The 23,918-nt window shown below is 42.0% G+C and overlaps 2 protein-coding genes across 8 annotated transcripts in view; one reads left to right on the forward strand and one right to left on the reverse strand.

Annotated features, from left to right (window-relative positions):
• Positions 1 to 15,448, reverse strand: part of mbd2 (methyl-CpG binding domain protein 2) — a 36,508-nt gene extending 21,060 nt beyond the window's left edge. For both annotated transcript variants that reach the window (XM_054758350.1, XM_054758351.1), the window contains exons 1-2: positions 15,007 to 15,448; positions 343 to 502 (exon numbers count right to left, since the gene is read on the reverse strand). In XM_054758350.1, coding sequence (XP_054614325.1) covers positions 343 to 502; positions 15,007 to 15,116 — 270 coding nt within the window. In that variant the 5' untranslated portion in view covers positions 15,117 to 15,448. The remainder of the gene's footprint in view (positions 1 to 342; positions 503 to 15,006) is intronic.
• c17h18orf54 (chromosome 17 C18orf54 homolog) overlaps positions 14,858 to 23,918 on the forward strand; it is a 31,938-nt gene continuing 22,877 nt past the window's right edge. For 4 of the 6 annotated variants that reach the window (XM_054758341.1, XM_054758344.1, XM_054758345.1 and 1 more), the window contains exons 1-2: positions 20,421 to 20,529; positions 21,614 to 21,749. In XM_054758341.1, the coding sequence (XP_054614316.1) occupies positions 21,615 to 21,749 (135 nt within the window). In that variant the 5' untranslated portion in view covers positions 20,421 to 20,529; position 21,614. Of the gene's footprint in view, positions 15,160 to 16,706; positions 17,154 to 17,271; positions 17,844 to 20,073; positions 20,114 to 20,420; positions 20,530 to 21,613; positions 21,750 to 23,918 lie in introns of those variants that run through there. The other 2 variants (XM_054758342.1, XM_054758343.1) reach the window with 2 other exon arrangements.

Consider the following 23,918-nt stretch of genomic DNA (forward strand, 5'->3'; position numbering starts at 1 on the left):
CAGGGTGGCTTAGACCTGCTCGTCCTTGATTACATTTATATTATAATGATGTGAATGAATACAGTAGCAACTCCAGTAGATGGAATGGTAGATGGTGCAGCCCACCATCACACATAAACTACACAACACTGATGGAAAAAGACAAAGTGCCAAATAGCCAAGTCTTAACAAGCAAGTACCAATAAAATAGTCCTAAGTCAAGTCAATAAGTAAGGAATGACGAGTGCCTGTCACCTGACCTGCTAACCTGTGGAGCTGCTGCAGAATTTGGTGTTAATCTGATAATCTGATGACACGCAGCACAAGAACAGCACGGTCCCGGAAGAGATCAACCTCCATTACCTTGGCCAGGCTGAGCGGGTCATGTCTCAGCCTTTGTTTGTTCTTCTGCAGTTTGCCAGGCATCATCTTCCCTGTCCGGAAATCGAAACATGCCAGATCCACTGAGTTTCCAAGGTAACGGGCCAATTGAGGCTTACTTCTGAACTTTTTCCCTGTCGGACTGAATGCAGAGAGACAAAAGGGAAGAGTCAGAAATACACATTTGAGAAGAATAAATTATATTTAGTCCACAATAGACGTGTTAAGCCACCTTGAAACTTACACAAATTTTGTCCCCGCAGTGGTACGCAATTCTGCATGCCAATGAGTAAATTTGACATAAACAGGTGTGAAGTATGTGTAAACTGTGCGGGGCTGCGTGCCAGTGCCCATAGAACATTTTGCAATTGTGTGCCAAATGTGTAATGCCACCGTGACACTGGTACAAATTTTGCTCCTCATTGTTTGTAGTAATGCGTGTCATTTAGATGGTACACCTGTGAAGCGTAGTTTGCCCACTGTTTGCATTGTATTTAAGCATACGTTACACTCTTAATTCGTGAGTGAAAACTGGTGTGCATTAGCACAAAATGGTATGGCTTCTGATCCAATCTGATGTGCTACTGCACGACTCATTTACACCTACTGTTTACTGTCTATGTCGCGCATTGATACGCACCACCTGCGTTTTTTTGCCAGTAAGTTGCGCAATGTTCACAAATAGTTCACGCAAGTGGCACAAAGATTATGCGTGCAAGGAATTTTGAACATTTCAAAAAAATTTTTGCGCACTGCCACACAGGGCCCACACAGTTTACACATACTGTTTACAACAAATTTACTCATTGTCACGCAAAATTGCACACCAATGGGTGGACAAAATTTGTGCAGGTGTCAAGGTGGCTTAACTTATGCCTAAATAAAATGCAAACAGTCCGCAAACTAGTTTGACAGGCACGTATTGCCAAGGAGAATTGCAGGACAATGCGGGACAAAATTCCGTGTCAAGGTGGCATTACACAACCTGTCCATGAAACACCAATGAGTCCTGTCCCTTTAAGAAATATCGAACCGTAACACAAACGTATCGAACTGAACCGAACCGTGTATTGTGCATCGTTGCACCCCTACATGACACCAAAACATGTTAATCTTGTTATTTTCGCCATGAAAACATTGAAAGGCATATTCCCTGTGTTAGACATGCACTCACATATTGAAATGTTTGCAAAAAAAAAAAGGCAGTTCTTGGATGAGGCAGAGCTAGTAATGTCTACAACAGACGATCCTACCCGGTACTTGACGTTCACGCGGATCCCTCCAATGCTTTCTCAACTGTCATGGTCCAGTTCTGGATGAAGTGCTGTTGTTTGCTATAGATTTTATAATATTATGCCCGCTTGTTGTGTTGAAGGATTTTGCTGGAACATCAGAGGAGGCGGCATAAGCTTGTTCACATTTTCTGAAGACACCATTCGCCTGGTCAGATCGGCAAACTTCGTGGCACAAATATTACTGCCCCGCAGATGAAAATAAAAAGTAAACAACCCATGAGATGTCCGACCATGGAAAGGAGTAATTGTTGTAGACCTGAATTGCTTGCAGTCACTCTGTCAGTTTCAGTTAGTAAATACCTATTTTTTTTACTAGATCTTTCTACAAATCTAAGAATAATACTACGGGGTTTCATTCCAGGGCTTCATTTTGCAGTGTCTGTGTCACTGACAGTCAAAAAAACATACTTGTGGCAAAACACATTATCAGTGAATGTTATTATTGTGTTATTGTTGTTAATATGTCACTTTCTTGGCTTTGGTGTGAGTTCATGGTTGCGTGCGTTTGAATCTGGTTACCGAAATGTAGTCTCCCAGTGACATCACAACAAGATGGTGTCGGTTCAAAAAACTCGCTGGGGGGGCGTGTCAAAATAGTGTCAAAATCAGCACTTCATTTCACTCCTATTTCAAAGTTGTTTATCTATGACAGCAGGATGACAAAAATGTTTTATTAAGTGAGTACTTTCATTTTGTTATTGTTTTTTTTTACTTTTTCGGTGTCATGAGCATTTTAATGAGCAACCTGTATTAACATAAAAAACTCCAAAGGAGTCAATGCTTCACCAGCCATGAATCTTAAAGGAAAACTGTATTGAGAAGGTTGTAGGTTGCTTTCTATGCTCTAACCAGGGTTCCTACATATTTGACATTTCAAAATTCCATACTTTTTCCAGACTCAGTGAATCAATGTGCTCATTAAAGCTGCAACTATGAATTGATGAATCGATGATTATCTATTATCCAATAAATCAACAACTATTGGTATACGATTAATGTTTTTTGTAATGTAAACATAAAGTGTTTGCTGCATAACTGGACAAAATGAAGACTTTGGAGTGGCCTAGTCAAAGTCCTGACCTGAATCCTGTTGAGATGCAGTAGCATGACCTTAAAAAAGTGCCCCATGCTCAAAAATCCTCCAATGTGGCAACAATTCTGCAAAGATGAGTGGGCCAAAATTCATCCACAGCACTGTAAGAGACTTGCAAGTTATCACAAACACTTGATTGTATTTGTTTCTGTTAACCAATCATTATTAGTTTTAGGGGGCAATCACTTTTTCACACAGGGCCATGCAGGTTTGGATTTTTTTCTCCTTTAATAATAAAGTTTCATTTAAAAACTGCATTTTGTGTGCAGCTGTGTTGTTGTGGCTGATAGTTAAATGTGTTTGATGATCTGAAACATTTAAGTGTGACAAACACGCAAAAAAATAGCAAGGGGCTGGCCATTCAAATTGGCAATGTTTCCAAATGTTTTCCAGGCTGGGTCGCCTACTGTGTGCTCTCACACAAACATGTTAGCTGCCCTAGCAAGCTCCTTAGAAAAACATTAATTCATTTGTTTTTCTTTTTCCTTTTTTTAAGTTGGTTATGGTAATTAGTTCCAGACCCGACTGCGATTAGTGAATTTCTGCAAAGAAGGATCCAAATTGAACAAAATGGAATATTTTTGTAATTAAGAACATATAAAACCTGTTGTTTATGACTTTCTAAATAAGTTTTTTACCATTAGTATAGCCATGTAGACATGAAATAACAGCCCTATAGTCACCTTTACACACTATTATTGGTATTCTTTTACCCCTTTTCTAATGTGCCTGTTTCAGAGCTGTTTTGGAGAATGTTCTCAGAGCTTTTATTTTCCAATTGGATCGAACTGAAGCTGTCTTTTTGGGTTCAACTCTGGCTCCAAAAGCTTGCTGGGCCGAGTTTGCATCAGGGTCACCTAAAAAACAGAGATGGCTGCTGCGTGTTTTGTTTAGTCGTTCGAACACATAAATAACATCCATCCAGCCATCCATTTTCTATACCGCTTCTTCCTCATTAGGGTCGCGGGGGCATGCTGGAGCCTATCCCAGCTGACTTCGGGCGACAGGCGGGGTACACCCTGGACTGGTTGCCAGCCAATGGCAGGGCACATATAGACAAACAACCATTCACACTCACATTCATACCTATGGACAATTTAGAGTGGTCATTTAACCTAACATGCATGTTTTGGGAATGTGGGAGGAAGCCGGAGTACCCGGAGAAAACCCACGCGCACACGGGGAGAACATGCAAACTCCACACTGAAATGCCCAGGGGAGAATCGAACCCAGGTCTTCCCGATCTCCAAGCTGTGACTGTGTTGGCCAACGTGCTAACCACGAGACCACCGTGCGGCCACATAAACATAACAAACTGAAGAAATTAAAGAAAGACAACAGCTACCAACCCGTCGATTGTGAGCTACTAGTCGATCTTTGGGACGCATTTTGACCACTGAAGCATGTTCAGTAGTCAAAATGCGTGCCTGTTGGTCGCTCTCCGGGAGGGGAGGGCAATGATGTAATAATACATTTTTTTTCTAATATTCTTGCGATCAACCAGCAACGTCCCAAAGATCGACTAGTAGCTCATGATCAACGGATTGGTAGCTGTAGTCTTTCTTTAATTTCTTAGGTTTGTTATTTATTTGTTCGAAAGACCAAACGCCTTGCGGCCCTCTAGGCACTCAAGCCGCAAGCTCCAGCCAGGAGCCCAGTTCCCACAACCCGAATGGAGATAAAGCATACGCCTCGCTCGGCAACAAAAAGCGTTCAGGGACAAGCAAAAGAGAGAGGGACAGAGAGAGAGAGAAAGAGAGAGAGAGAGAGAGAGAGAGAGTGACAGAGCAGCAATGTGCCTGAGCACACAATTGTTGCACGTTAATATGGCTGCTACCTCAAAATTAAGGGACAAATACAACTCCATAGATGTGCACCTCCAAAAAACCTTTGAATGCGGCTCGTTAAGGCTGACAATTGTAACACAATGATCAGTCTCTCTCTCCTCAACCATGATGGCTCGCCCACGACACTGAGCCAAAAAGCCGAGTTGTAGTTGAGAGGCGACGCCACAAGCCCGACCCTGAAGAACATCCACAAAAGTAGGGGTGACCAATGTGCGGCTCGGGGGCCATCCGCTGCCCGTGGCTCATTAGTCATTGCATCAAAGCAGAAACAAAGGCTGAAATGTTGATGCCAACAATCAATAATAACACAAAGCTTTGTACTTAAAGCTTTGTACTTATGCGGCTTATCCTCACTAGGGACGTGGGGGTATGCAAGAGCCTATCCTTGCTGACTTGGACGAGAGGTGGGGTACACCCTCGACTGGTCACCAGTCAATCAGTGTATATAATTTAAATATATATTGTATATGGAATAGAGGCGGTAGATCTTGCGCAGGTTCACAGCCGAGACCAGGGATCTTGGGCTCAAAAAGGTTGGTGACCACTGGACTACAGGGACCAAAAGAAAGACCTAAGCAGGAGTGGCAGTGGTCGGAGGAGAGTAATGACTTATTTGGAGGAGCTCGACAAAGTTTTGGGCCACAGACACCAGCAGGCCAGCTTGCTGGTGGGTTGATTACCACAATGCTGTACTTTTCCGAACTCCACCGAAACCCTGGAGGCCATTACAAAAGAAGACCCACACAAATCAGCCCTCAGTTGCATCAGTTGTATTTGTTTAATTTAATGTTCACAGCACAGTTTTGGATGTAAATATTAGCCTGCTGTTAACTTAATATGCTAGCTTGCTATTGTCGAATCAATGCAGGGTTTCCCCTAGGATTTTTTTTAAGATGTGCTGGTGGGCTGCATGGGAGGGTGGACTCCCGCCGATGTGTAGTGCCGCTGCTCCATCTGCATTTTTTTTTTAATGACAAATAGCAATTTTTTTGTATGACTTATTGATTTATTAGTTAACTTTTTTCAACAACTAGCCGAACATGAACCAAGAACATTGCAAAACTGTTAATTTAATGGCAAAGTTGCTGAGAGCACTTAAAGTGAAAGTCTAAAATGTCGAGCCTCCTTTTGTTACCTGACCTATTTAGTCCAATAGTATTATGTGACCAGTACAAAAGTACATTTGTACTATTTGACACAAACCTAAATTTAATTTTACAGCAATACAAATACAAGTCAATTGTTCAATAATATATTTAGTTCAAAATGACAAAATAACAATTTAAATATTTTTTAATGGAAATCTGTCCTGTTTAAAGAGAATAAATTGAGAGTCCTGGGTTATGATAGCACAGGTGTATCCAACTTGCAGCACTATTAAAACTAGTAGAAAGTAGAGGTGAGCTATTTGTGTTTTATGTAACTGCCAACGTTCAAATCTCCACTCAGTGTGCTCATCTGTCATTAAATAAATTAAAAAGGTGTCATTTTTGAATAGATCATGGATAAATATACTAAGAGGTAAAGCAAATATTCTTTGGTGAACTATTCAACATTAGCTGGTGAGCTACTGCTCGCTTACGTGCTACCTGTTGGAGACCACTGTGATAGCATCACTGTCTAAAGCTGTACACACTATGTATTTCAGGTGCACAACTTTGACACACATCTAGTGTTTCAAAGACAAGCCAAGTATTATAATGATAACAAGTGAGCAAGATTGTTAAATGACACTTTAAAAAAGTAAGTTGTGATGATGATCGATGATCGATGATTGATGATTGATGCATCCCATGAACGTCATAGTCACTTGTAGCTCCGAGCTAGTGAGATGCCGCCAGCCAGGCACGTAAACAATAATGCCAGAAAGTGTAATGATATCGAAACGTGAGCGATCACACACTCTGGCATAGATAGGCTTAGCATGTAACAAGTTGTCATTCTGTTCATTCTCCCGATAATAAGAAACAAAGTAAAAGCCAACACAAGAGCTGGTCACTGGTCAAGTGCCAGCAAGGCAGACAGGCAATTCCTGTGCATGCTTATCAAAATAAAGCGCAGTGAAACATTTTTATCCATCCATTTTCTATGCCGCTTCTCCTCATTAGGGTCGTGGGGGCATGCTGGAGCCTATCCCAGCTGACTTCAGGCAACATGATATTTTAAATCATTTTCAAAGTAATTGTGGTTACTGCGGAAATAATAAGTTAAATATATGTACAGTATCTACAGAGCATATATTTACATTCATACAATATATTACTAAAATTGTTTTCATGTTAAAAAAACAACACATTTTTAAGGTGTGGCGGCTTTTATTTTTTAGTGGCACACCGCCATGATCAATTACATGTAGCAGAAACCTGGAATGAAAGCTTTTTTTCATTCTATCTTGTGGGACTAGCCCTGGCTGACTACATGCAGTGCCACGGTAATGTGATGTAATGTCATGTCTCATCAATATTTTGTGTCATTACTAGGGCTGTCAAAAATAGCGTATTCACGGCGGTAACAAATTTATTTAATTGAATACATAAACATTTTTTAGCGTAATTAACGCTGTTACGACGACAGACGGCAGGACAGTGTAGCTCCCCACAGAGTCACACAAAGTCTGACGCTCTTTTATAACTTACATTCTGACCTGAATACATCAACACCAGTGCAATGCCAACACCATATATGTATCTCCAACTGGTCCATTTGTCATTGCAACAACACTTCCTCATTGTCACTACACAGACTGCGAGATGCATTCACGGACACTCCGAACATCACAACAACGTTTTTATTATGTGTATGTGTGGTCTAAATAAACAGAAATGCAAAGAAAAAGAAAAAGTGGGTATTCTTATCACTCACTTTGTAACTCTTAATGCGGAAGTAGAATTTGCTGCATTTAAGTGTGCACGGAAATCCCAGAAAATTCACTCAAAACTTAAATGCCGTGGTGTTTCCTCATTGCTCATAATGACACAGTTAAAGTCCGATTCAGATATTCTGCTATTGAAGAAACCGATGTTAGGTAAATAGATTTTCAGACATGTGTGTCATCTCTTAACTTGATTAAAATTTTCATTTTATTACATACAAACATATATACATATATATAATCCTGCCCTGTCATTAATCTTTCCGTCAAAAAAAAAAAATTGGTATATTTCAGACATAGTGTGACATAGTAATTAATCATGAGTAATTAATTTGAAAACCGTGATTAATCTGATTAAAAATTTTAATCATTTGACAGCCTTAGTCATTACTGATACCATCCATCCATCCATCCATCTTCTACTGCTTATCCGAGATCGGGCCGCGGGGGCAACAGCCTAAGCAGGGAGGCCCAGATTTTCCTCTCCTCGGCCACTTCGTCCAGCTCCTCCCGGCGGATCCCGAGGCGTTCCCAGGCCAGTTGGGAAACATAGTCTCTCCAACGTGTCCTGGGTCTTCCCCGAGGCCTTCTACCGGTCGGACTTGCCCTGAACACCTCCCCAGGGAGGCGTCCGGGAGGCATCCTGACCAGATGCCCAAGCCACCTCATTTGGCTCCTCTCAATTAGGAGGAGCAGCGGTTCTACTCCGAGTCTCTCCTGGATGACAGTGCTTCTCACCCTATCTCTAAGGGAGAGCCCAGCCACCCTACGAAGAAAACTCATTTTGGCCGCTTGTACCCGCGATCTTGTCCTTTCGGTCATTACCCAAAGCTCATGACCATAGGTGAGGGTAGGAACGTAGATCGACCAGTAAATTGAGAGCTTTGCCTTTTGGCTTAGCTCTCTCTTCACCACAACAGACCGATGTAGAGTCTGCATCACTGCAGACGCCGCACCAATTCGCTGATCGATCTCGCGTTCCATCCTTCCCTCACTCGTGAATAAGACCCCAAGGTACCTAAACTCCTCCACTTGGGGCAGGATCTCATCCCCGACCTGGAAATGGCATTCCACCCTTTTCCAGGCGAGAACCATGGACTCGGACTTGGAGGTGCTGATTCTCATCCCCGCCGCTTCGCACTCGGTTGCGAACCGATCCAGTGAAAGTTGAAGTTCACGGCTTGATGAAGCCAGCAGGACCACATTATCTGCAAAAAGCAGAGACTCAATCCGGCAGCCACCAAACCGGAACCCCTCAACGCCCTGGCTGCGCCTAGAAATTATGTCCATAAAAATAATTAACAGAATTGGTGACAAAGGGCAGCCCTGGCGGAGTCCAACCCTCACTGGAAACGGGTCCGACTTACTGCCGGCAATGCGAACCAAACTCTGACACCGGTCACACAGGGAACGAACAGCTTGAAATAGCTGGTCCGATACACCATACTCCCGGAGTACTCCCCACAAAATTCCTCGAGGAACACGGTCGAATGCCTTCTCCAAGTCCACAAAACACATGTAGACCGGTTGGGCAAACTCCCATGCACCCTCAAGGACCCTGCTGAGATTGTAGAGCTGGTCCACAGTTCCACGACCAGGACGAAAACCACACTGCTCCTCCTGAATCCGAGATTCAACTATCCGGCGGATCCTCCTCTGCAGAACCCCTCAATAGACCTTACCAGGGAGGCTGAGGAGTGTGATTCCACGATAGTTGGAACACACCCTCCGGTCCCCCTTCTTAAAAAGGAGAACCACCACCCCGGTCTGCCAATCCAGAGGTACTGCCCCCGATGTCCACGCGATGCTGCCATGGCCTTAAGGAACTCCGGGCGGATCTCATCCACCCCCGGGGCCCTGCCACCGAGGAGCTTTTTGACAACCTCAGCAACCTCAGCCCCAGAGATAGGAGAGCCCACCGTGGAGTCCCCAGGCTCTGCTTCCTCATAGGAAGACGTATCGGTGGGATTGAGGAGGTCTTCGAAGTATTCTTTCCACCGATCCACAACATCCCGAGTCGAGGTCAGCAGCACACCATCCCCACCATACACGGTGTTGACCGTGCACTGCTTCCCCCTCCTGAGACGCCAAATGGTGGTCCAGAATCTCTTCAAAGCCGTCCGGAAGTCGTTCTCAATGGCTTCTCCGAACTCCTCCCATTTCCGAGTTTTTGCCTCAGCGACTGCCAGAGCCGCAGACCGCTTGGCCTGTCGATACCTGTCAGCTGGTTCCGGAGTCCCATGAGCCAAAAAGGCCCGATAGGACTCCTTCTTCATCTTGACGGCATCCCTCACCACTGGTGTCCACCAACGGGTTCTGGGACTACCGCCACGACAGGCACCAATCAACTTACGGCCACAGCTGCCTCGACAATAGAGGCACGGAACATGGCCCATTCAGACTCAATGTCCACCACCTCCCTCGGAACATGGTCGAAGCTCTCCCGGAGGTGGGAGTTGAAACTCCTTCTGACAGGGGACTCTGCCAGTCGTTCCCAGCAGACCCTCACAATACGTTTGGGCCTGCCAGGTCTGACCAGCATCCTCCCCACCATCGGAGCCAATTTACCACCAGGTGGTGATCAGTTGACAGCTCCGCCCCTCTCTTCACCCGAGTGTCCAAAACATATGGCCGCAAGTCCGATGATACGACCACAAAGTCATTCATGGAAGTGCCGCCTAGGGTGTCCTGGTGCCAAGTGCACATGTGGACACCCTTATGCTTGAACATTGTGTTTGTTTTTGACAATCTGTGACGAGCACAGAAGTCCAATAACAAAGCACTGCTCGGGTTCCGATCAGGGGGGCCGTTCCTCCCAATCACGCCTCTCCAGGTCTCACTGTCGCTGCCAACGTGAGCATTGAAGTCCCCCAGCAGAACAAGGGAATCGCCTGAGGGAGCACTCTCCAGTACTTCCTCTAGAGACTCCAAAAAAGGTGGGTATTCTGAACTGCTGTTTGGCGCATAAGCACAAACAACAGTCAGGACCCGTCCCCCCACTCGAAGGCGGAGGGAAACTACCCTCTTGTTCACCGGGTTAAACTCCAACATGCCAGCCACAAGCCGGGGCGCAACAAGAATTGCCACCCCTGTCCGTCGCCTCTCACTGCTGGCAACGCCAGAGTGGTACAAGGTCCAACCCCTCTCAAGAGGACTGGTTCCAGAGCCCTTGCTGTGCGTTGAGGTGAGTCCGACTATATCTAGCCGGAACTTCTCAACCTCATGCACCAGCTCAGGCTCTTTCTCTACCAGAGAGGTGACATTCCATGTCCCTAGAGCTAGTTTCTGTAGCTGAGGATTGGACCGCCAAGGTCCCCGCCTTCGGCTGTCACCCAGCTCACTCTGCACCCGACCCCTTTGGCCCCTCCCATGAGTGGTGAGCTCATTGGAGGGGGGACCCATGTCGTCTCTTCGGGCTGTGCCCGGCTGGGCCCCATGGGCGTAGGCCCGGCCGCCAGACGCTCGCCATCGTGCCCCTCCTCCAGGCCTGGCTTCAGAGGGGGGCCCCGGTGACCCGCGTCCGGGCAAGGGAAAACGTGGTCCAATGTTTTTTGTCATCATAGAGGTCTATTGAGCTACTCTTTGTCCGGTCCCTCACCTAGGACCTGTTTGTCGTGGGTGACCCTACCAAGGGCATAGAAACCCCTGACAACTTAGCTCCTAGGATCTTCGGGACACGCAAAGTCCTCCACCACGATAAGGTGGGAGCTCAGGGAGGAGATTACTGATACCTAGTGGAATATTACCTATTACTTGTATTTAAATATTTTTTTACTTTTTTAATTAGCCATAGTCAATTAATTATTTTTTTTTACCGTGATGGATGAGGGAGTGATATTCCAACCGTGATGTATGAGGGATGACTGACTGTATTAATATTTTTTATTTTTTGGGGCCAAATCACCAATATAAAAGTTTATTTTACATTTTTGAATTTAGGAAAGTAAATTATTATTATATTACAGGGTTTCCGCTACGTGTAATTAATCGTGGCAGCTCGCCACTGCAAAATAAAAGCTGCCACACCTTAAAAATTAGTTGTTTTTTTTTTTAACTTGATGACAATTTTAAGCCATATATTATAAGAATGGATATATATGCTATCTAGATACATATATAGCTTGTTATTTATGCACATATTGATCACAATTACATTTTAAAACAATTTAAAATGTCATAAAAATATTTAACTGCGCTTATTTTGAAAAGCATGCACTGGAATCGCCTGTCTGTCTTGCTTGCACTTGCATATGTCTGACCAGATACGCGACACGTCTTGTGTTGACTTTCACTTTGTTTCTTATTATCCAGAGAATGAACAGTAGCCCGTAAAATTTGTAGTCGATTGACGACAACTTGTCACATGCTAGGCCCATCTATGCCAGCGTGCGATCGTCCACATTTCAATCTCATTTGACTTTCTGGCATTTTTGTTTACATGCCTGGCTGACAGAGCGACAAGGGGCTATTACATTCATGGGATACATCAATCATCATCACAACTTGCTTTCAACTTACTTAAGTGTCACTTAACAATCTTGCTCTCTTGTTATCATTATATTACTCCAAATGCTTGTCTTCAAAACACTAGTTGTGTGTCGAGGTTGTGCACCTGAAACACGTAGTGTGTACAGCTTTAGACAGTGATGCTATCACAGTGGTTTCCAACAGGTAGCTCGTAAGCTAGCAATAGCTCACCAGCTAATGTTGAGTAGTTCACCAAATAATATTTGCTTTACCTCTTAGTATTTTATAAGTGTTTCATTCAAACATGACGCCTGTATTGAATGACTAATGAGCATACTGAGTGGAGATGTGCTTTGTAAACAAAGATATTTAAACATTTAAACATTGGCAGTCACATACAATGCACATACACCACTTTCTACTAGTTTTAATAGTGCTGCAAGTTGGATACACCTGTATTACCTCTTTATACAGGACAGATTTCCATCAAAAAAATATTCTAATTAGTTATTTTGAGCTAAATATATTATTCATATTATTATTATTATTATTATTCATATTATATAATTCACTTCCCATGTATTTGTATTACTCTAAAACAGGCATCAAATTAAATTTAGGCTTTTGTCAATTAGTACAAAATGTACTTTTGTACTAGTCACAAAACACTATTGGACTAGATAGGTCAGGTAACAAAAGGAGGCTCGACATTTTAGACTTTCACTTTCAGTGCTCTCAGCAACTTTGCCATTAAATGTCACGAGTCGAGGAGCTGTCGAGTGCTTGACCCCCAGTATGCAGAGACAGGCGTGGGTGGTGGAAAATAAAAATACTTTAATCAATCAGTTGCCGGAAAAACAACAGAAAGCGACAGAGGAAAACGGCTTTGTGAAAAACATACACGGCAAACTTGGCAGTAGCAACAGCTCAAGGAACCGTCTAGTTTACAGCACAGGCGAAGTACACAAAGGTAGTGAACCAGCCCTGTACCTGCCACGACGCTGGACTTTTAAACTCCACTAATTGAGATCTAGAACAGCCGTGCATAACACCACTGGGGTACAGCTGCTGCAGCTTCCCCCCAGCAGGAAGTGCAGAACTCCAAAATAAGAGTGCAGGACAGGTAGTGATCAATCCTGTTCTTGATTGTTCTTGACTGACAACATGACAAACAGTTTTGCAATGTTCTCAGTTCATGTCCTACTGGTTGTTGAAAAATGTTAAATTAATAACTTAATTAATAAATAAACACATACATACATATGTCATAAAAAAATTATTTTTCATTGCTATTTGTCTTTTTTTTAATATGACACAGCGGCAGCACGACACAGCGGTGGCAGTCCATCCTCCCATGTAGACCACCACCACAATAATAATAATATTATATAATAATAATAATATAATTATTATATTATTGTTATTACTGTCAATCTAACAGAAGCATGTTATAGTACAAAAAGTGCAACTTTTTTACTAAACATCTATTCTCTAAGAGCAACAATCAGGCATTCAAATTGTCTGGATAATTAACCGGTCAGGCCCTATCATTCAGTCTAGGAACTTGCATTTTATTAGTGAAGAAGCATTAGTGTCGGTTATTACAGGTTATTCACTAATAGCAGTAATCTGCCAATTAAATTGCCGCCAATCAAATCGGTCAGGCCATAGTTTGAACCCAGAACATTCTTGTTGTGAAGCAGCAGAACCACCCTCACAGTTTCAGGTATTTTTTTTAATAATTTTTTCATAAAGATAGAGATGATGATGACAATGATGAGAATTTGAAGAAAATAACTTCATGGGATGTGGTTGGTCGAGCTGCTCTTCCAGTAAGTGGAACTGCTGACTGGTTTCCTGACTGGAACTGATGAGTCACATCAGAAACCAAAGTGAAAGTAAGCCAAGTCACAGCTCTGAGCTTATGATGTACTTTCACAAGACAGCCTGTGGAAGTGACGGTGTGCAGATGTTGTGACCATGAACAGGAAGTAGAGCTTACTCATTGGAACCATGTCATTACAACACAATGTTTTTATCAGTCGGCGATCAAATATTTATCTTCCCCACTGTACAGTAGAGTCCCGCTTTCACAGACCACCAGCAACTGGCGAAAAACCGTACTTGATACACCCATAAAAATGTCTATTTTTGACGCCCCCCTCTCCACAAACCCTTCTGCTAGCTTAATGCTGACCTTCTCCTCCGATTTCTAAACATTTTTCAATAACAGTGATTGTTGGAATTATTAGATTAGATCCATGTTCCATTTAAAGTATAAAATGTATTGGTACTCACTACTGATGAATGATAATGTATGATGATCCATGACTAGATGTAATCAGAGTCAAGGTGTAAAAGTTACAGTATATACAAGTTTCTCTTTTCACAGCAACTATGTGCGTTCAAGAGCCACCAAACAAATTGCGGAATGTCAACGCTTGAGGAAAAAACATTATCAGTGAAGCATAAAGACATAAACATGTAAAATAGTGGGCTTTTTTTAAGAGTGGTACATGTTTGCTGTACATTTTACCTGTATTATCACATATTTATAAATTATTACCAACTTATTGTGTATCAGATGTTTTCTATGGAAAAAATGCCTATTTTCAGGAAAAAAAACAAGTCTTTTTTTTACCAAAAATTCACAAAATTTGTGGGGTAGTGAATATTGTCTTCTTTTGCGCGTAAACAATGAATGAGCTAATTAATATATGATGAATATATATTGAATTACTACAACTTTCTTTAATAAAAATTGCTGGTGTTTTAGAGAAAGTGTGTTGATGTGAGAGGTCGTGAGTAGAGGCAGAGGCAGGGTGTAACACTGCTATCAGTGTTTACTTACAAAGTCATACAATGTTAGCGTGTGTTGTACTATTTCAGTGATGCTGGGTGACACAGGAAGTTAGCTTTTAAACCTGAATGATCAGCACCAGTAGGAATAGGTTATAGCCATCACTGTCTTTTACGCCATAAGGATCATCACTTGTGAGATCTATGAGGGTGCTTGACCACTGATACAGTACATTTAGTACATAACAGTATACTTAAAGCAGGGCAGTATACCTGTAGTAGTAGACGTCGCTCTTGCCGGCACTCAAACCGGACTTCCTGATCACTTCTTCCTTCTTCCAGCCGGGCGGCAGAGCAGGACAGTCGGACCTCCTCTTCTCCATCAGCGCTGTCTTGTGGATCCCAGGATTCAGCCGTAGTCAACTGGTGAGTAGTTAACAGTGGTGAACAGTGGTCGCCGCCAATGGCGCTCCAGCAGACAGACAGCGTGAAGGCAGCCCAGGCGGAACAAGCAGCGACGTCACAGATGTTACGTTATGGCCGGCTCGCCCTATAACTCCGCCCTGGTTGCTAATGGCGATTCTTCTTGGTTACATAAAAAGCGTGAGAATGAAAATAAGCTGCCTTTTAGTCACAAAATATGTTTCAGTTTTCCCCGGAAGAACGCCAACGTCCGGCAAAGTCGAGCTGCTCTAACGGCGGGCTGTTACGTCACTCTCTCTCTCCCTCTCGCTCACGGGCCACACTCTCAAAGATCTTCTATTGAGACAGAGGAATCACTCAGGATGGCGTGAGCGATAATTACCAATTTTAACCCAGAAGAATCATTTTGTGCCGGCCAAAAGCTTCACCTATTATTCATTTAATTCATCAGTTTTATTGTACTGCATTAATGTGGCAAAATTAAGTCTACAGGTTGTCCCTTAATTTTGAACATATAATATACGTACATTATACAAAAAAGGGTGGAATATATTTAATAATTAACTCATCAATAAACTATATAAATAAAATGTTATTATATACATATATATATAATATAAATGTGTGTAAGTATATATATATATATATATATATACACAGTATATATATATATATATATATAATATAAATGTGTGTAAGTTTATATATATATATATATATATATATATATATATATATACATTTATATGACCTTAAAAATTAAAACATAATGAATAAAAACATATTCTGTAGAACGGAACTCTAAGCGTGGTTGGGGGCCATTTTGTTTTTTTATTGGCCCGCAGCACTTTATAAAAGTAGAATTTAACAATATATTTTTTTTATTTAAAAAAAAAGGAAAAATGAGCAGTAATTTTACATGAATGAAGTCAAAATATGGAAAGTTGTAATTTTACGAGATTAAAAAATGAAAGACAACTTACAAAAAGAAAGTTGAAGTAGTTAAAAAATTAAAAAAAAAACAACTACAAAAGAATGATAAAAACAGCTAATTTTATTTTAAATAAATATTAAGAGCAAAAATTTGTATTCTAACAAGAACAATTAGCAATTTCACAAGAATAAACCAAAATAAAATATAAAATATTATGAGGAAAAATAATGACATTTTATTAGCATACAGCTGAAATATTAAACAAAAGTTATTTTTTTTAAGTCATAATATTATGACACACCCCTAAGGAGGTTCATTCCCTTGATGGGCTCCTCTTGACGGCACTTACTCAGCAGACAGATTTTTTCATCGCTTTTTGCCACGCCAATTGTATGCGCTCTGCGGTACCTAACACTCCGTTTGAGATTGAACTGACGGTTGTTCCAGCTGATTATCACGACCTTCGCCAAGTATTTTGCAAGGACAGAGCTCAGACCTTACTGCCGCATCGCCCATATGACTGTGCCATCAAGTTACTCCCCGATGCCACATTACGAATGCTAGACTCTATAATGTTTCCGGTCCTCACCAGATTCAATTTCTCCATCACATACAGACCCGGATTGTGGAACATGAAGCCTGACTTCCTATCCAGGATCTTCGGTCCCACGAAGGAGGAAACGGACCCAGAGACTATCATACGTGTAGCCCTGGTGTTGGAGCCCATCCAGTGGGAGGTGAAAAAGGGTGTCGGAAGCAGCGGATGGGATGGAGTTACCGGAGGAGTGTCCCTCCGACAAGCTGTTCATGCCCAAGGAGTTAAGATCTGAAGTGCTGCAAAGGGGACACTCCTCCAGGGTGGCCTGTCAGCTGGGGATTAGACGCACACTATTGGCGGTGGCACAGAGATTTTGGTGGCCCTCCATGGCGGCGGATGTTAAGGAGTTCCTCGTGGCCTGCTCTGTTTGCACCAGAAGCAAGTCCTCCCATCATCCTCCTGCTGGTCTGCTGCAACCGCTTCCCATCCCGTCCCGCCCCTGGTCTCACATCGTCTTAGACCAAGGTGAGATGGTCCACTTTGTCGCGCTGCTGAAACTGCCGTCGTCCCTGGAGACGGCACGCCTACTACTGAGACATATCTTCCGCATACATGGCATCCTTATTGATGTGGTTTCTGACAGAGGTCCCCAATTCGCTTCTTGGGTGTGGAAATGCTTCTGCAAGGTGTTAGGGGCGTCAGCCAGCCTTTCTTCAGGCTACCACCCGCAGACCAATGACCAGACAGAGCAGGCCAAACAGGACCTAGAGGCGGCGCTACACTGTATGCGACACCCTACATCGTGGGACTCATACCTTCCCTGGGTGGAGTACACCCACAACACTCTCGTCAGCTCGACTACAGGTATGTCCCCGTTCAAGGTTGCCTATGGGTATCAAACCCCATTGTTTCCCTCACAGGAGGCTGACGTGTCGGTGCCGTCCGACCAAGTCCATCTTCGACGTGCCCATAGAATATGGTGGGAAACACGAGCCACGCTCACCCAGATGGCGAAACGTAATCAACGTATGGCAGACTGCCACAGGATCCCTGCACCAGTCTACCGAGCCAGCCAGGAGGTGTGGCTGTCTTCCAGGGACTTACCTTTTGGCCATAACTAGTCAGAAGCTCGCTCCGAGGTTCGTGGGGCCGTACATTATCAACTTTATCATCAGTTCCTCCTCCGTCAGATTCAAGCTGCCACCATCACTCAAGGTACACCCAATTTTCCATGTCTCCTGCCTCAAGCCTGTGTCCTCTAGCCGGCTGTGTGTCCACCGGCTGAGTCGCCCCCTCTGCTGCATGATCGATGGCCAGCCAGCTTATACAGTGAAGGCTATTTTGGACTGCCGAAGAGTCAAATTACTGCAAGGCAAAGCGAGCCCAAAGTGCTTTACAGAAAAGAAGGCTAAAATCACTTAATAAAACATAAAATCATTCTAAAATAGTTACATAAAATTCAATAGAATCATTCTATAAAACATAAAAGTAAAAATTTATTAAAGTGCGGAGTGAAGGTAAAATATTTTCAGTTGTCATATGCACTGTTGCATCTGCCTGAGGGTTGAGGATTGTCACACATCTTCTGGAAGACTTTTCCCGATTTTGGCAGCATAAAACTGAAACGCAGCCTCACCATGTTTAGTCCTGATTGTAGGTACCGTCAGGAGACTCCCTGAGATTCTCCAAGCCCAATATGGTCCATGTGCTTTATAAATTGATACTGTAGCCAGGCCATAGGTAATTAGAATAATTACATTTCCAAGGAGATGCACCATACAGGGTTGAAATGTTTGACATTTGTCCTGCATTTGTTGTTTTGTTAAATTTAGATGTATTTAATGAATTAAAATACAGTAATCCCTCATTTATCGCAGTTACATGGTTTCACACCCAACTGTGAAGTGAATGTCCACAAAGTAGGATTCCTTATTTATAAATGGAATACTTTCGTAGTTAGAGCATAGAAAACCTGGTTACAACCTTCCAAATACGTTTTTGAACATTACTACAGCCCTCTAGCCATGAATTAATACCGCTGTAGTTACCTTTACACTCAAGAGAAAATAAGGCATTTAAAACATAAATTAAACTTTGTGTGTGTTGCAGTAAATGTGTTTCAGTGCCAGTGGGGGAGCAGAATGGGTGCCAGACAGGTAGTAACGTCAGGGGTTCAGAGTTGAATTTTAGCTTGTCATGGGTTATGTCCACAACAGTAACCCATTATTATTGTGCCTATTGTGAGACTTAAACCTGCAATAAAAGCCTGTTTTTTTCCAGTGATCAAGTATAGTGCTTGTCTCTCCAAACAATTACTGACATCTATCAAAGCAACGTCATCATTTACATTAAGCAGAGGTTTGCAACTTGCAGCTTCGGAGCCACAAGTGTGCTCTTCAGCACCCTTGTTGCGGCTCCCATGCTGAGCTCAGTGATTAATATTTTTTAACACCAAAATGTGTTTTTAAAAAGAGTGAAAATGAAAAAATGATGAAAACTTTAAAAAGTGTAAAAGCTGTGTCATGTTTTGCGGCTCCAGACCTTTTTTTTTTTTTTTTTTTTTTTTATTGGAAGAGGAGGCAAAATGGTTCTTTTGATTCCAAGGTTGCCGACCCCTGGTCTACACAGAAACGACAAGAATGTGTTTTCAGATTTTCCCACTGTGGAAGCTGTTTTCAAAAAATACCGTTTCAGGGCACTCCGAACACCGTTTCTGTGTGTAAGAAAGGTTGAAACGATTAAATACTTTGCCGTTTTGACCTGAAAACGTTTCCATGTGGGTAGTCCTTCAGTGTGCACTCGTGCATTAAGCAGAGAAGCCACACTCATGGTGGCCTCACCGTAGGTTTCTTCCTTGTATTTGATCAGGAAATCTGCAAATTCAATTACTTTTTACTTAACAAAATGTTTAAAAAAAACCCCAGATTGGAATGATACAGAAAATACATTTATAATACAGTTCAAGTGACAAATATTCACATTTTTTTTTAATTTAACTTCATTAAACTTACATACAGTATAATATACAAGCATAATACAATCTAGCAGGATGACAAGTTTACATAAGGCAAACCAAATAAAAACAATGAAAATAGGAGAAAGGAGAGAAAAAAATAACTAATTGGCTAATTGGCTGGCGACCAGTCCAGGGTGTACCCCGCCCCTTACTTATAAGACAGCTGGGATAGGCTCCAGTATACCCACGAGGACAAGCGCTATGAAAAAAATGGATGGATGGATGGAGAGAAAAAAAAGATAATAATAATTGAATAAAAATATGAAAAATTGTCAACCTCATGTAATGTACACGCTTAAAATTGAAAATGTATAATAATATTGTAGCAATGGGAGTACAATAGTTCATGGTTTTGAGCTGTGATTCAGGGGTTGGGCTGTAGAGGGCAGTGGCGTTTACTTGCTAGTTTAGAGCCCGCGAGAAAGAAGAGTGGCGCAACGCGAGGAGTGTTTGGCAGTATTGAACAATAGTGAGTGCGTCTTGCTGTTATGTATGCAGTGCTGTTTATGGACGCCAATAAAAGGCTGATTTGTGTAAAGTCATCCTGCCACATAACCATTCCATCGACACGACAGCATACTTTTAGTTGTGTCGTCGTTTAGGCATGCGCATAAGATTTGGTTGATGTCACGATTTTAGCCAGTCTCGTCTAGCTTCCTGCTGCTTAATAGAACCAATCAGAGACAAGATGAAAAAAAACTGGGCCAATTGGAGACGACACTGTAGATAATCTGATTCCAGAGCAGCCAAGTGCAACATTAACGTTCCCCGGGAGCCTTGAATATGCTTCTCGGAGCAGCAGGAAGGCGACAGTTTGTTCAAGAAGTGAGAGGGGGACCCGGATGCTGGTGCCTGCAAGTTTTTATCACAACATACTGGAATTCGGTAACAAAATGCAGTTTTTCTGAATCCTACCTACTTGTAATAACTTTAAGTACAATCGCGCTTTTTGGTTGTCCTTTGGTGTTAGCTAAATGACTATTAAGCAACTACAGACAAGATGCTTTCAGCAGGAGTGTCCCAGATTTTCCCACTGTGACAACAGACTGAAAAATGAAAGGATGCGGGGGACATTCTGATGTTTTTCCATTGCTAAAAGCGTGCTAAGAATTTGGTGATGGTAATTGCTTAATTTAACAATTTAAAGTACATCACGTGTTTACACTAGCACGGGGTGTCCAAAGTGCAGCCCAGGGGAAGGGGCCACGGCACCTTATAAAAATATAATTTGACAACAAAACTAAAAAAAATAACAACAAAAACGGAAAAATCGGCAGTAATTTTACAAGAAAAAAGTCAAAATATTGCGAGGGAAAAGTTGTAATCTAACCAGAAAAAGTTGCAGTTTTATGAGAATAACATTGTAAGATGAGGAAAAATAACATCTTGTTAGTAGCATAAAATTGAAATGTTAAAAAAATGTGATTTTTTAAAAATATATGTTGTAATATTATGAGGAAAAAAAATAAACCAGTGAATAAAGTTGTGGGGTAAGTCACTGTTGATATAGTCCAGTGCTGATGGGGTTGTCATACAAATTCATGTCAAAAAGTCCCAAATATTTCTTTAATCCAGATGCCCACCATTATCTCATATAAGACTATTATACAGCGCTTTAAATTCACCCGGAGAAAACACATACACTCACGGGGAGAACCTGCAAACTCCACACAGAGATGCCCAATGGAGATTTTAACCCAGATCTTGCAGATCTCCTGACTGTGTGGCCAACCACACTGTGCTAACCACTAGGCTACTGTCATATAAATAAATAATATATATAAAATAAATACATATATTTACCTTTTATTTAAAAGTATTTCATAAGTAATTATTTAACTTATTCTTAGTTTTTTTAAATGAATGAATAATGTTTTGTGTAGTTATTTGCTGTATATTATACTGTTTGTCTAGACTTAAGATGCCTGAGTAAGTTGAATCACTGGAAATAACATGTTGTTTTTGTCAGCATGGACTCGACCAGCCCTGGGAGTGACGTCATATCTCCGGAGTCAACAGTGACAACGTTGCTGTCGAGCTCGGGACACCTTAGAAGCAGTCTGCTGATGCCCGACCACAACATGACCTTCAGATACCAAGATAAGGTTAATTCCTACTGTTGATTCGGTTCCTGCTAAAAGTTTTTTGTTGCTTTTGGTTCGTTATCTTCAATGCTTCCAAATAAGTCTCTGAAACGATAGCTGAATTTTGTCAGTTCAATGTACCAGGAAGAATGATACACAGCTATGGGGCTCGTCTTCTACATGAGCGCAGGAGCAAGCCTGAGGCATTTCAGGCCAGATCTGCTTTTACCTAGCTCAGCCCCACTTTGTGCAGGAGGGGGAGGCCATCCTGACATATGTCAATATGTGCGACACAGGGGCCTTTGCTTGTTGGCGCCGGTTAATTCTAAATGTACCAAAGGTTGTGATAAAAGAAGAATACAATGCCAGAAGCAAGTGATAGTCACAGTGATCAGTCTGCTTTGGTCAATCTATCTAACATGTGCCAAGAGAGGCCTATTTGTAACTACATCTAACACTGCAGTGTTGGATAATCAGCAGGAATTTTATTTTTTATTCAAACACAGCCACAAAGCTAACAGACTTACCAGAAATATCACAATTGTGGAAAAAAGTCCTTGCCAAAGTAAATATAAAACTGTCATTGAACCATTTGGTGTAGAGACTTTGAGCTCATTTGAACACTAACAAGCTGAATTTTTCTCCACAAGACGCTGACAAATAGGAGTTTGAAAATACTTAAAAAGAAGGGTTTATGTAGGTTTATCTATATTTTCTGAGAAATGCGCATTCAAAATAACTACCGTAATTTCCAGTGTATAAGCTGCTACTTTCTCGAACTTTGAACCCTGCGGCTTGTAGTGTACACTGGTGCGGCTAATCTGTGGCTAAAAAGACTTTCCCATGATGCTTGGTGTGGTCATGTTCTGATCTTGTAACATCTCCTATACTTCAGAAGTACTACTAGTCGTTTAAATATGTCATTTGGAAAACACTATTACAAAGATAGTCCATCATAAGGGCAAAAAAAGTTCAGGAAACAACCAAAACATGCCGAGAAGCCACCATTCTCAGTGTTTGCGAAACCCTGTCGCTTTCGTTGCACACACTTGAATGAGCAACATCAATCACAGTTTATACTAAAACCAAATGTAAACATTGTTGGATTTGGAATTATTCAATAAACACCAGAAATATACCACCAAGATTGCAAAGCCTGATAGGATTCATGGAAACAAGAACAAAATGTAACATATAAAAGCAGAGACGTACCTGGATCCAGAAGAATCAATGCACTATGATGGCTCGAAGGCGGCCACAAAGGTGCCACTGTAACGTGGTTCTTATGAAGTCCAGAGGATAAGTCCATCAGAAACATTGCGTAATGCGTAATATCCAGCAAAGTGACCCTACGCAAACCTTCCATACGGTAATGTACGTCGTGCCATAGGCGTACGTACACGCCATATTCCCTGACAGAAATGAACAAAAATACGTTAAATACATTAAATATAGATATAAAATATAAAACAAAATATGAAATGCCATGTTGTTCTCTTGGAGATGAATAAAGTATCTATCCATCTCAATTTCACAAGTGACCCTTGTGAAATTGACATGGATAGATACTTTACATTTCGCAACCAACGTTTAGGTGCATAGCGCCACTTACTGTACCGGAATGTAGACGTGGTGCCTGGATGTTGACGCGCTCTGTGCATGCGTAGTGACAACTCTTCCATCATGGAAAACACGTAACGAAAAGCATATGATGCCGCTTTCAAACTAAAGGCAATTGATTTGGCTGTTAGAGTAGGAAAAAGGGCTGCTTTGCGTAAGCTTAGCATAAATTAATGTATGGTGAGTCATTGGAGACGTTAACATGAAAAGCTGAAGCAAAGCAAAAAGACAGTAAAACCTTTCAGGGGTAAGAAAAGAAGATGTAAGAAGATGTGTGCTTGAAGACTGGAGAAATACACAAAGAGCAGACGGCCGATGTGTTTCCACTGTGCAGATCCGACTAAAAGCCAAAACAATCGCCGCTGGACAGAAGATTGAAGATGTTATAGGTGGACCATTGTGATGTCTCAGATTTATGGGACGAAAAGGACTGTCCATCAGGGCACACACGAATTTGTGTCACAAACTCCCTTGCAACTATGAGTAAACAGTTACAAACTTCCAAATATACACTCAAGCAAAGATAGCCGAGAATTCCATTTCATGACATGATAAATATGGATGAGGTAC

The sequence above is a fragment of the Dunckerocampus dactyliophorus genome, chromosome 17, assembly GCF_027744805.1.
Source record: "Dunckerocampus dactyliophorus isolate RoL2022-P2 chromosome 17, RoL_Ddac_1.1, whole genome shotgun sequence".
NCBI classification, from domain to species: domain Eukaryota; kingdom Metazoa; phylum Chordata; class Actinopteri; order Syngnathiformes; family Syngnathidae; genus Dunckerocampus; species Dunckerocampus dactyliophorus.